The sequence below is a fragment of the Capsella rubella genome, unplaced genomic scaffold (genome assembly GCF_000375325.1).
Source record: "Capsella rubella cultivar Monte Gargano unplaced genomic scaffold, Caprub1_0 scaffold_5, whole genome shotgun sequence".
NCBI lineage: Eukaryota > Viridiplantae > Streptophyta > Magnoliopsida > Brassicales > Brassicaceae > Capsella > Capsella rubella.
Window position 1 is genome coordinate 1,263,757 of NW_006238919.1, and position 13,029 is coordinate 1,276,785.

Sequence of the window (13,029 nt, forward strand, 5' to 3'; positions counted from 1 at the left end):
TAACTTATAACTTAAATCCATGAGAAACTAAAAATCACTTCTACTCCTCAAGGAAGTCAGAAGTTTCCATGTGAGTAACACCATCATGACCAAAATCCTCTTCGCCATCTTCAAACACCAAGTTTGCTTCCACCTTCTTGCCCTTTTGCTTTAGGGATTGTTGATAAAGATCAACAAGGTGTTTTGGTGTCCGGCATCTCTTAGCCCAATGGTCATCTCCTCCACATCGATGACAAACACTTGGAGATTTCTCTTGTTTGTTACCAGTCCACTTCTTAGAAGAGTTCTTAAAAGATACTCCTCGGCCTCGACCATACTCGTGTCGACGACCACGGCCGCGACCGCGACCACGTTGATATCCACGTCCACGACCATAGTTATTGGCACTGTTATGCTCTTTCCTACCGAATGATGCCGTGTTCGCTTCGGGGAGCGGGGCAGATCCGGTTGGACGCAAACCATGATTTTTCAGCAGCAACTGGTTTTGCTCTTCAGCCACAAGAAGGCATGAAATTAATTGGGAATACCTCGTAAACCCTTTCTCACGGTATTGTGTTTGTAATAACACATTATTGGCATGGAAGGTAGAGAAAGTCTTCTCTAACTTATCCTCTTCCGTGACCTTTTCACCACATAGTGCCAATTTAGAGGCTATTAGATGCAAGGCGGAGTTGTACTCACTTACAGACTTATAGTCTTGAAGCCTTAACTGCACCCAATCATACCGGGCTCTTGGTAGAATCACCGTTTTCTGGTGTTCATACCTTTCTTTCAGATCGCTCCAAAGAACGACTGAATCTTCCACGGTCAAATACTCATTCTTAAGACTCTCGTGGAGGTGGTGGCGAAGCAATGTCATTGCTTGTGCCTTGTGTTGCTCACTTTCATTGTTTCCTTGGGTGATCGTATCACCTAGCCCTTTGGATTTCAACCAAAACTTGGCATCTAGTGCCCAAGCCAAATAGTTATCTCCAGAGAGATTAAGGGCAGCAAAATCAAGGCTTGAGAGTTTCAACATGGTAACTACACATAAATAACACCAATTAAAAATCAATTCAAAAATATATAACGAGTGTTATTAACATATGATCGTGCTGATAACGTGTTAAGAAAGAGATTGAAGGGGTAAAAACTATGTTCATTCTATTGATAAACAGAGGGTATATATAGGGATACAAATATGGTGAATAGACTAATGGACCTATAATGGGCATCCACTAAATCATTCATAACATTTAGACTATTTTAAAATCTCTTTCTTGCAAAATCGGAATAACTTGACTTATTAAGATTACACATTTCATTCTCACAAAGACTAATGAATGGAAGAAGCACAATAAACTCCAAGCTTTTCAAGAAATATTGGTTATGAGTTTGATTTAATCTTCGAAGATTCATTTGGTTTTAATTGTAAATCGGTTTGGTTTAACATATATGTTTTATGTGGTTTGGTTTACTTTAATTAACGACACGTCACTCTTAAAAAACGGTCATAGATCGTGGACGTGAAATGTTATTTAAATCCAAAAAAGTATTCAATTTCGAAGCACAGAGAAAGAGCTTAAATCGCCACAACCGACTTAGAGAAACAAGTCTCTTGTATGCGTTATTTAGCAAAAAAAAAAGTCTCTTGTATGCGTTGAGACACAACGCAACGGTCATGTAGGATTCAAATATAGAAGACTGTTTCTGAACTATAAGACGACGGAGGAGGAGGAACTCGAATCGTGGAGGAATAGAAGATAGATCGACGGAACCGGCGGAGGGGGACGAACTCGAATCTTGAAGGAACTGAACCCAAACATGTTCGTAAGTTACGTACATCAGCATTGATCTTCCTGTTCTGTTGACTCTCTTTTGTTATTATTCATATATATATAAATATATATATCTGATTATGAACCCTAACATGTTCGGAAGTTACGTTCATCATCTTTGATCTTTCTTATTCTGAATTTGAACCTTAGGGTTTGATTGATTTTCTATCAAGAAACTCATAATAAGTTTGTGGATGTTATGTTGGTATCTTGAATTACTTTGAATGATGTTATCGGGAAGATGAACGTCAAAGAAAGTGCTTGATGGTCAAAAAGGATGCGACAGTGGAGGAGTACGTCGTGGTGGTGTATACGGTGGAGGAGGATACACAGAGGTTTTGTGATTATCACTGTGCCTCTCTGTTCAGGTTTAGCTTTTATACCTTTTCTTGCAATCTTTTTCTTATGCTTTGTCTCTTGAGTTTGATGTTTATGTCACTTTTCTTCTTTTGCAGCAGTAAAATTCCATAATTTAGTAACCTGGCGTGTCTTTGAAACCGGAGAATTCTAAGGAATTGCATAGACATACCCTAAAAGCACTATATGATTCTTTGTTAACGATTTTACTTACTTCCTCAATTTTTGTTTGTCACCATTCCTTAGTTCCTTGCGTGTTGATACTTGTTTTCTTCTATTATTCTTTGATTCTTTGCAGCTTCATAGTAGCTTCTCTGTTTCTTTGATTTTTTGCAGTTTCATAGTAGCTTCTCTGTTTCTTTGATACATTTTCTTCTTCCTTGATTCTTTGTTTATTACTTGATTGTACACATTCATAAATGCTTAACTGTTTCTTTTGATTCATTGTCTTCTTCTTTCTTTCCCTGCTTCTCTATTTCTTTGATTCATTGTCTTTTCTTTCTTTCCTTGCTTCTCTGTTTCTCTGATTCATTGTCTTCTTCCTTGTTTCCTTGCTTCTCTGTTTCTTTCATTCATTGTCTCCTTCATTGTTTCATTGCTTCTCTGTTTCTTTGTTTAATACTTGATTGTACACTTTCATAATTGCTACTTGCTAACTTCTTTTCTGCCTCCATTGTTTACTGATTTGCTTCCTTCTTTGATTTCGTCATCCAGTGTTTCATTACTATCCTTAACTTGCCTGCTTATTTGCTCACTAACTGTCTCAGTCTAATTTTACATATATAAAATTATGTATTTTGCTTTGATAGTGATAATACTTTACAGATGGAGACTCTTGAGCGTGATATGTCAAGAAAAATTACCTCTTTCCACCACATAGACCATATCATTTGTGTATGCGGAACAACTATTATCCATTTATACCAGCCTCACAGAAATTTACTTGAAAGAGCAAAGATCAGGTTCTATGATCATTCTTCTCTCCAAATATTTTATTTGTTGGTTTTAGTTTTCAGGGTTTGAGACATTGAGTCTACTCGCAACTGATACGATTTGCTTATAGAAACTGATATTATTATAGATACTTTAGTGAATTACAAAAGGAACTGAGGATTTTGTTAATGGAGCTCCTCCCACTCCCCCAGAATTAACCCACAAACCAGATGAACCTTCCTCATTTCTCTAAGACATCTTATATAGATAAAGACTCATGACAACTCTCTAAACCAACCATAGTTACTTGACATTACCCACACCAAACCATGGTTAATTTTATAAGACTTAGCTATTACTAATAAGCTCTTAAAGCATAGATGTATCAATACCCCTGCCTTTGAAAACAACCTTGTCCTCAAGGTTGGAAAGAGAAAACTGTTTAGCCAACCCAGTTTTTTGAGCTCCCAAGGACATTCATAATCTGGCAGCACTTGCACTTCTTCAATGACTCTTCCTTGCACTGTTCTTAGATAACCCCTCGCCTCCACACTCAGCTCGAAATAGACTTGGAGATGTTCCTTTAACTGTGCCAATATTACGTCTCTTTCTTGTAACAGAGTCCCACTCGTCAGAGCGTCTTTAATTTCTTCATGTCTAATATTCTCTGCAGAAGAGGGCACTGAACTCGGCAATAAGATTATTTGTCTGGGCATCACATCGTCATGTGGGAACAACAGTTTTAGCTCCCAGAGTCTTCCTTGTCCATAAAGATTTTGCCAAGCAAGGCTACTCTTTTCTTCCTCCCGTGAAGCAACCGTGATTAGATAGACAACCCGAAAACCCATCCCCATGAACTGAACTTCTCTTTCTCGACTAATCGCAGCCAAATCCATTTTCTGCATTGTCTGAAATTCAATTGCCCATCCACTTGTAGTAGTGAAGGTAAATAAAACTACTTGCATCTGTTTTGCTGAGACCTCCATATCAGCAGGAATTTCAAGAGAAGAATCATCACGAATCATGTTTACCTCATGCATGAAACCTACACTAAGAAGCAATGCAACCAACTCCAAGCTAACACCAAGTCCCCCTTCTATCACTTTCATGATCACATCAAAAAGTTTCCCAATTCCAAGCAGTGACAACTGAATCTGTTTGTTAATGTCATTGCAAACTTCATGTCTTGTGGTGGCTATGGAAAGCTCTTTATGAAGTGATGAGGCCCATATTCTTTCGGAATATGACATTTCCATCAACCCTTTGCCTAGAGGAGCTTCTCCTTTTAAATATTTACGCAACACACAAGTGTTCCTTTTCCTGTGCTTCTTTCTAAACTTGGCTCTCTTCCCGCTTGTCGTGGACTGCTTCTTATCGGCTGTCATCAATCTAAATAATAGTTTTACACAAATCAGTGCACAGACACAATTGTTGGGCTTAGCAAGTTTTCTCTCACGTTTCAACCTTGCTCTCTTCTTCACTCTGAGAACCTGCTCAACAAAAGCTCTCTTTTTATGAATAGTTAAGAACATCATTACCTTCTTCTTGTGTATATGTCGAAATCTGTATCTCTTTTTGCCAGCCCGAAACCTATTCTCCTTAACTGCTTCTACTCCCATTATCAGCCCATCCATGATCACTCGATAAGAATGTTGGTCTTGTTTCTCTAAAACCAATACAACCCCACTCATCATCTTCATTTTTCTCTTTAGACTTTTCTTTGGAGACCTCAACGATCCTAGTACAGCAGCCGTATAATCAGTGGTCATGTTCGTCACGACAAGCGTTGGCAATCCTCTCACTATCAACGTTTTGTTAATTCTAAACTTGTGCATTCTTCGAAACATAACCATTTTTTTCCAGTAATCCAGCATTACAGTTTTGAACTTGACCTTATGTGGCTTGGTACAGTCTATCTTTCTCTCTACCTCCACATGTTCTCCTTTCCAAGACTTTTTATGAAACATCTGGCAGGTATTGTGATACTCCTGATTTCTAGAGAACCTCGCTTTGATCCTCTTTTCATGCTTGTTGCTTTTCTGCTTGAATTTGTGTTTCCTCCACTTGGAACGCTTATTCTTTACAGTTATATATCCCAATGATAGCCTTGTATACACTAGTCCGTGAATGTATTCACAGTACTTGCGACCCTTCCTCTCAAATTCCATCATTGTTCCCTTTCCTCTCTTCTTCTTTATGAATATCGACATAAACTGTATATTGATCACCTGCTGGTTGTATAACCACCGAGAGTGCATACTCTTACAAAAATTATATGTCTTTGACAGCTTCTTCCATCTCTTCCTCTTCTTGGTGTGTCCTTGTGTGGCTGAGCTTTTTGAAGTTTCTATGGATTTAAGTCCGTTGTATATCCGTGCTGCACTCCCACAAAAATTATGTTTACCAAATTTGTACTTTGATCTTTTCGGTTGGGTAAACTTCCTCCTCTTCCTTTCTTTCTTCTTTGTAAACAGCTTCACAAAACCTCTATCTCCATCGATATTGAAATGCCTCTCAGGTTCAACAGTCTTGGGAAGTTTTTTCCATCTCTTCTTCTTCTTCGTCTTCTTCTTCTTCTTCTTATTATTTCCCTTGATAGAAATTTCATCGAACACTTGGCATGCATCCTTAGTCATCTCTAGATCTGTCTGATTTTTCTCTCCTCGCTGGTGTGTTTCATCTCTCATTGTACTATCATCCGCAAACACAGTAGTCTCCTTCTCCTCAGCCTTCAGATTTGGTTTTTCAAAACGCTCACCAGTGTCAAGGATATATTTCTCTAGCCTGTCCAATCAGCTCGACCATCTGCTCATCTTAGAATCAAAATCGTCACTCTCCGTTAGAACAGCCACGATGCTCTCTTTTCCTTTTCTGAATCGTTGAAGCAGACCGATCTTGACCTCATTCCAGCTAGTGAACACAACTTGTGATTCCTGGAACCACAACAGAGCAACATCTTCCATGAATCCATATGCAAAAGAAATCTTCGTCTCTTCCGAAAATCCATGGTCAGTGAAATAATCTTCAACCCATGAAATCCACATCTCTGGATCTTCATCGCCGTAGAAGATTGGAACCTCCACAAAACCATCTTCCCTCGGATCGTACCGCTCTGATACCATGTTTGATACGATTTGCTTATAGAAACTGATATTATTATAGATACTTTAGTGAATTACAAAAGGAACTGAGGATTTTGTTAATGGAGCTCCTCCCACTCCCCCAGAATTAACCCACAAACCAGATGAACCTTCCTCATTTCTCTAAGACATCTTATATAGATAAAGACTCATGACAACTCTCTAAACCAACCATAGTTACTTGACATTACCCACACCAAACCATGGTTAATTTATAAGACTTAGCTATTACTAATAAGCTCTTAAAGCATAGATGTATCAGCAACCAGACTCGGGACTACCACAATATCTCTGACACAAGGTTTGAGTACCGTGTTTTCCCCAAAATATGTATACAAAAGTTTGATTCAATGTCATAGTTTCTATACCAAATCAGATAAGGTATAACTGTCTTAGAATCAGTATGAAGTCAGACAAATGTTTTCTAGATATGAAGCTAGTTAGATTTTATAGATATAGAAAGTTAAAACGTTCTGTATTTTGTTCCTCAACTTCGAAGCTCTCGGTTGATTTTTCCTCATTAATTTTGGTATTTCGTAGCATGAATTTTGTCACTAACTGTTTCAAGAAATCATCTAAAGAATATCCATGCTTTTGATCTGCAGATTCAGTTTTATGCCAAGAAGATGAAACAAACTCCATGGTTCTAATGCTCTGTAAGTGACAGCTGAATCTTACTTTAATTCTTGTATATCTTTCTGGCCATGTGTCCACTGAGGTGGTGAAGTCAAAACTTGAGAAACAAAGGCTATGTTACTGCCTTGCTGGTATGGATATTGTTGGAAGTCAAAGACTTCAAAGGAGGTCTGAACAAAAGATCCTGGTATGATACTTAAATTTTTAGTCTTTAGAAAGGAACAAAGAGCTGACATGATCCATATTTGTAGGATAAATTTATCCAAGTTTGAGGAACTTCATCACAAACTCAAGAACTAAAAGATATTCTTTCGATTGTCTTCTCTCACCCTTAATATCAGTAGTCCACGGTGCTACGAAGTTTTCATTTCATTAGCTAAGTGAGATATTACCCAAAAGTAATGAACATGTGTTTCTTCTTGCTAGACACTATTTCCAAGTCTGAGGAGGACAAGGAGAAGCTCTATATAAGATATGAGCAACTAAGTAAGCCAACAAACTCCTTATGAAACAACCACTATAAATAAGATGGCTCCACTTACTCACTTCCCCTTGATAAAGATACCTGAATAGGAGAGGTTCTACAAAGAAAAGCTTGCTCAGTTGGAAGAATCACTCAAGGTAAGTACGTGTATTCATATTTTAAATAACATGGCCTTTAACTGAGAGATTAATTGCATTTTAGTAGGATCCACTACAAGTTAGCTTATCTATCTCTACTATACAATGTTAGGTGTGACTGAATGATCAAAAAATGCAAGTGTAGTAATTAAATCTCATCATTCATTTTCTAGAGCATGTAAGCAGTGGTAGAAGTTTATGGAATAACTTCATCGTGGAGTAAACAAGACGATCCACTTTTAAGTTGTTATTTATTTTATTGCATTCTAAGTCACAGGGCAATCTATTTCTTGTAATGTCAGTCAGTACTGGTGTATCATTATGTATTCATTGCCACTGATTCTACTATATTTCATTTGTATAGTGCAATCCCTAGCTAAGAAAGATGAAGTTCTAGAGAAAAGACAAAAACTGGAGCACGAAACAAATTTGTGGTATAGCATCCAAATCTATAATATAAAAACATGTTTGTCTCTTGGTTTTGATGGTTTATTGTGTTCTCTAACTGGAATCATATAATGACGCATAACTCTTAGACATTTTTATTATTTCAGGTCTATTGCAACAGCTGAAATGGTTATGCATTATCTTCTTTTTTCTTAAGTTGAATGCTTCTCCAAAGTATGTTTCTTCAATCTTTTGTTTTTGGGTTATCTTCTCTTTTCCTTTTATGCAGTAACTATTTCTTAGTTAGGAGGACAATGAGAGACTATATGTGAAAAGGAACAACTAAGTAAGCAAACATTATGAGAACACTGTTAATAAGATGACAACATTTACTCAAAACATGACACCTTCCCTTGTAATATAACATGTAGGGAAAAGGAGAAGACAATGATATCATGAGAGGTTCTACACAGAAGAGCTTCCTCAATTAGAAGAATCACTAAGGTAAAGCCAAAGATCTATGAGTTGAAGTCAAAACTTGAGAAAGATTAATTACGAGAGGAGTGCTGCTTTACGAAAATTTGAGATAAGTTATTATAGTCGTTTTTTCTTATTGTAATTTGAACTCTTGAAGCTAATTTTTGCAGACGAATTGTGAGTACATGTTGCAAAGATGAATGAAGAAGAATGGAAGAACTTTTCTGCAGAACAAAAGGATCGGTAAGAAATGAGTTCTTGTCCCATATCAATTTTGTGAAGTAATGAAAAGTTGATAAACAAATATCAAACTTTTTTGCATATTATTGAACTGGGAGATATACATATTGTAAAGGATATGAGAATTAAGGATCTAATTGTAATTAAGATAGTCCTAGGGTTCTCATTGTATCCTATATATATTGTACACATTACAACTAATAAAATATCACTCATATTATCTATACATATATGGAATGATATAAAAGGCTAAACGTAGAAGAAGGGGATAAAGAATCTCTCCAAATTGTTAAGGAGAGAAAACCAACAATGCCTTTAGCTAGTAGTAAGAAAACATTTTGGGCTAAGTCGGTCAATAACGACAACACATTTCTTGACGAGATAGAGAAAGGTAGCTCAATATAAGATCCAATGACCAATCAATCTTATATCTTTTGAAGTTGTTCTTTTGACCCTGAGAACCGTGAAAATCTATTAATCTATTAATCTATTTTTGTTATAAAAAAAAAAAAAAATTAGGATGACATGAATAGATTAATAGATTTTCACGGTCCCTATCCCTTTCAAAAAACCAATAATGTTGTATAATTACTTCATTTGTAATAAAATTATGATAGAATATGATAGACTAAAATAATATCTCTAACAATAACCTAATAAATTTATTTTTTCAAAAAAAAAAAAAACCAATATCTTTATGACTTAATGAATATCTAAAATCCCAAGATTATTAGTTTTAAGTATTTTGTTTCTCTCCCTCTTTTCATATAATAGGATACTACTGTATTCCCCCTTATTCTTAGAATCCAGTGGAAAAAAATGAGAAACTTATGTCTCATAATAAACTTGGTAACAAATTCAAAAAGTAAAAGCAGAAGAGATCATCCATATTTTGATAAGTATATTTATATTTTGACTCTTATTGCAGTTGTAAAATACAGAATTTTTTAAATTAATTGCCGAATATTTGAATCATTTTGACTCTTATTGTAGTTGTAAAATACAGAATTTTTTAAATTAATTGCCGAATATTTGAATCATTAAAAAAAAGATCTTATATTTCAAAAAGAATATAAATAGGTGTTTTCGCCACCTTTGATAATACACTAAAACATAATTACGAAATGGCATCAAAGATCACATCCTTCTTCATGATTGCTCTCGTTATCTCTTGTAAGTCTTTATAGTCTCTCTAACATAATATGTAAGCATACTACTTATTGATTTGAAATTTAAAACATAACATATGTATGTGGTTCATAAGGTGCAATGATGGTGAGTGTAACAGCAGAAGTTGATGATCACTATATTCCTACATCGACTCATCAAACAAAACTCGACAACTTATATGCTAAGAAGTGCAAGTTGACTAAAGATTGCGATCCTCGTATGAGATTTACATGTGTCTCCAAATCTTATATGTGTTTCGATGGCGTATGTACTTGCATGAATTAAAGGCTCGTACGTATGAGATTTACTTTTTTTTTCCTTTTCTTTTGCTTTTGTTATAGACATTAGCAAAAAATGCAAAACTATATACAATATGAAGATTATTCAAGATTCACAAAGAGTTTCGAGGATTGTGTTTTCTTTTATTCTTATATTCAACGGTAACTAACGTCTCCCTAAATGTATATGGCATCATATATAAATGAATATGATTAATATGTAGTAAATATCAACCAAAAAACATAAGAATCTTGCAAATTTTGACCAAACCTTACAAGGCAAATTTTGACTCAAATTGCTAAGAAAGTATTTATATATACAAATTTGACTACATTATGGGGAAGAATCATTAAAAATTTGAGTCAATGAATCAAAAACTTACTCAAATTTTATTTATGGTATTTCAAAGAAACTATAAATAGTAGAGGTATCCATTGGTTATAGCCATACTTAAGAAATGGCTTCAAAGATCACAATCTTCGTCTTGCTTGCTCTCGTCGTCGCTTGTAAGTCTCTCCAATATCTCTAACAAGCCTTTTACTTAAAAAACATAATTGTTGGATCTGAAGTTTGAACATGACATACTTTTTCCTGGTCCGATGTGCTTCATCAGGTACAATGATGGTGAGTATTCCGGCCGCGGATGCTGAGCTTGTTTATCCTTGCAAAACAACTTATGATTGCGAAAACTTTCCCTGCTCGGGCCGGTCATCTCAATGCATAAAGGGACAATGCAGATGCACCACTTTATTGACTAATCAAGCAAAACTTGAAAACCAAAGGACAATGGATAATGCTCAGACATGCAAGCTGACGAGTGATTGCGATCCTCGTATGAAATATTCTTGTCCATCGGGCTCTTATATGTGTGTTAATGGCCTTTGTACTTGCATCTAGTCTTATTGTAAACACACATATATGCATATCTCTTGCTTTTACCATCGTTGGATGATTTTCTCAAGGATGATATAATAACATGTATTCAGAAAAAAATATTCAATGGAGTTATGTTTTGATGTTTAGAAAGATAAAGATTGAATAGTTTTTAGTTCAAGTGTATGAATGACTCGTTCCACCTCGTAATTTTTAAGGTCTATTTTGCGGCAAAGATGATAAATTAAAAAAAATCATTATAAATTGATATTCAAAACAGAGGCAATTACTTTGTAAACTTTATGATGATGAACAAATTGTACATTATAACAAAGAGAAACCATAAAAATGCCAAGAATCATCCAAATTTTGCTAAACGTGATTACATTTTGACTACAGTCTAACATATTCAATGCCGATATTTTATCAAGTATTTGAATCATTGACTGGAATATTTTCAAATTAAATTCCCAAATCACTATAAATAAATAGCAAAACTCTTTATCGCTTGTAAAGATTACAACGATAAAATTTAAAAAATGGCATCAAGAATCACTTTCTTTTTCCTCACTGCCCTCGTTATCGCTTGTAAAGTCTCTTTAATCTCTATCACGAACAAGACTTTTCTTGTCCGTTTTGAAGTTTGAACATAACATCTTAATGTGCGTGTGAATAGGTGCAGTGATGGTGAGCCTTCCGACAGCGGCAGCTCAGATTAATCTTCCTTGCAAAACAGACAAAGATTGCGAATACCTTCACTGCTCGAGCGGGACACCTCTATGTGTAAGGGGACAGTGCACATGTACCATTCAGACTCATCAAGCAAAGCTTCAAAAACTATAGATGATAAATTATCAGTTATGCTAAGACGTCCAATCATATTTTGACCAATATTTTACTATCTTTGGAAGATTATTCTCACATGTTTTACTATCTTTGGAAGATTATTCTCAAATCATATTTTGACCAGGATTTTTAATTGCGCTTGTCATTATGATTAGAAACGTATAGATTGTTGAAAAAAAAAAAAAATAGCGTATAAATTGTGTGGTTAAAAACAACAGTATTAAGCACAATCTTAAGTTTTCAAATTTTTGATGGTCCAAGAGAAAGGATTAAATCCTAATTATTTATTGTTTAAAATGTTTTAAATCAAATATTTGATCTAATCCAAATCGAGAATTCTCCCGGATTCTACTTTCAATACACCCCTCTTTTAATGTAATATACTAATCCGGAATCATTACTGATGCTATGAAAGAGAGAGACGTGACTTTAAGAATAAGCATCGGATTAAGTTCACTTTAATTAAAACGCAAATATATAAATCTATACGTTAAAACTATAGGCATATATCCAATTTATTTTTTTCTGTGGCGGAGATGGAATCTCACCAGCCTAACGAAAGGTATAAACCCACTTAATTAGAAAGGATCAGCCACGTCTTTGATTGATTAAATAATAGATTTTTCTTGAATTAGATCACATGTTGAAAGTAAATTACGATAAAGTGTTTTTTTTTTTTTTTGAAATGAACATTATAAAGTTATTTCTTTATACATATAGTTGGATTCGAGAATTTATTAAAAAGATATCAAGATATGTAGGTATTTTTGCATACATAATAATATGACTAAATATGTATGTGCTCATCTAAAAATGGGGAGGCATGATTGACTTAAGGCATAATATTTTCTAGATATGCTTTCTTTTCAAATCTACCAAGTGGAAATTGATTTGCATAGTGAAAAATAAATAAATAAACAAGAATATGACTAGATTATATTCTACAAATAGTGAAAAAGACCAAAAAAGAAGAAGTTAAACTTAATATTATGGTGATGAATTTTAAATACAACGTCCAAACTTAATATATATGATTCTTTCAACAGATGAGTCCAAAAAACTGAAATATTTATTAAAAATATATATATTTACCAAATAATTAGTATAAGATTTAAAAATTACAGCAACATGTTTTCCTTAACATTCATTAAATCATATAGTAAAAACTAAAAAGTCTATGATAATTATAGTGCAGTATTCTCGTTTAGCATTATTAGAGATTAATTCTTACGAAAATTTTATTGTGCAACTCC

At 34.7% G+C, this 13,029-nt stretch overlaps 3 protein-coding genes and 1 long non-coding RNA gene across 10 annotated transcripts; 3 read left to right on the forward strand and 1 right to left on the reverse strand.

Annotated features, from left to right (window-relative positions):
• Positions 1 to 1,018, reverse strand: LOC111830436. The gene is made up of 2 exons (XM_023782270.1): positions 569 to 1,018; positions 1 to 487 (listed from the first exon to the last, which is right to left on the reverse strand). The coding sequence occupies exons 1-2, from the start codon at positions 1,016 to 1,018 to the stop codon at positions 41 to 43; spliced, it is 897 nt and encodes a 298-aa protein (XP_023638038.1). The 3' UTR covers positions 1 to 40.
• Positions 1,019 to 1,621: 603 nt separating this feature from the next.
• On the forward strand, positions 1,622 to 8,834 carry LOC111830701. 7 transcript variants are annotated; one of them, XR_002834029.1, is made up of 10 exons: positions 1,622 to 2,185; positions 3,000 to 3,136; positions 6,853 to 7,070; positions 7,135 to 7,369; positions 7,445 to 7,504; positions 7,869 to 7,938; positions 8,059 to 8,080; positions 8,181 to 8,237; positions 8,323 to 8,395; positions 8,539 to 8,834. It is a non-coding gene; the product is annotated as an uncharacterized LOC111830701 (long non-coding RNA). The 7 variants fall into 7 exon arrangements; XR_002834034.1 differs by having other exon boundaries at positions 7,310 to 7,369; XR_002834030.1 differs by having other exon boundaries at positions 6,853 to 7,051.
• A 1,680-nt stretch (positions 8,835 to 10,514) lies between these two features.
• LOC17886690 (defensin-like protein 296) lies at positions 10,515 to 11,083 on the forward strand. The gene is made up of 2 exons (XM_023783360.1): positions 10,515 to 10,563; positions 10,671 to 11,083. Exons 1-2 carry the CDS (start codon positions 10,515 to 10,517, stop codon positions 10,952 to 10,954), a joined length of 333 nt encoding a protein of 110 aa, XP_023639128.1. The 3' UTR covers positions 10,955 to 11,083.
• A 386-nt stretch (positions 11,084 to 11,469) lies between these two features.
• LOC17885468 (defensin-like protein 296) lies at positions 11,470 to 11,773 on the forward strand. Its single transcript, XM_006292948.1, has 2 exons — positions 11,470 to 11,518; positions 11,607 to 11,773. Exons 1-2 carry the CDS (start codon positions 11,470 to 11,472, stop codon positions 11,771 to 11,773), a joined length of 216 nt encoding a protein of 71 aa, XP_006293010.1.
• Positions 11,774 to 13,029: the final 1,256 nt, after the last annotated feature.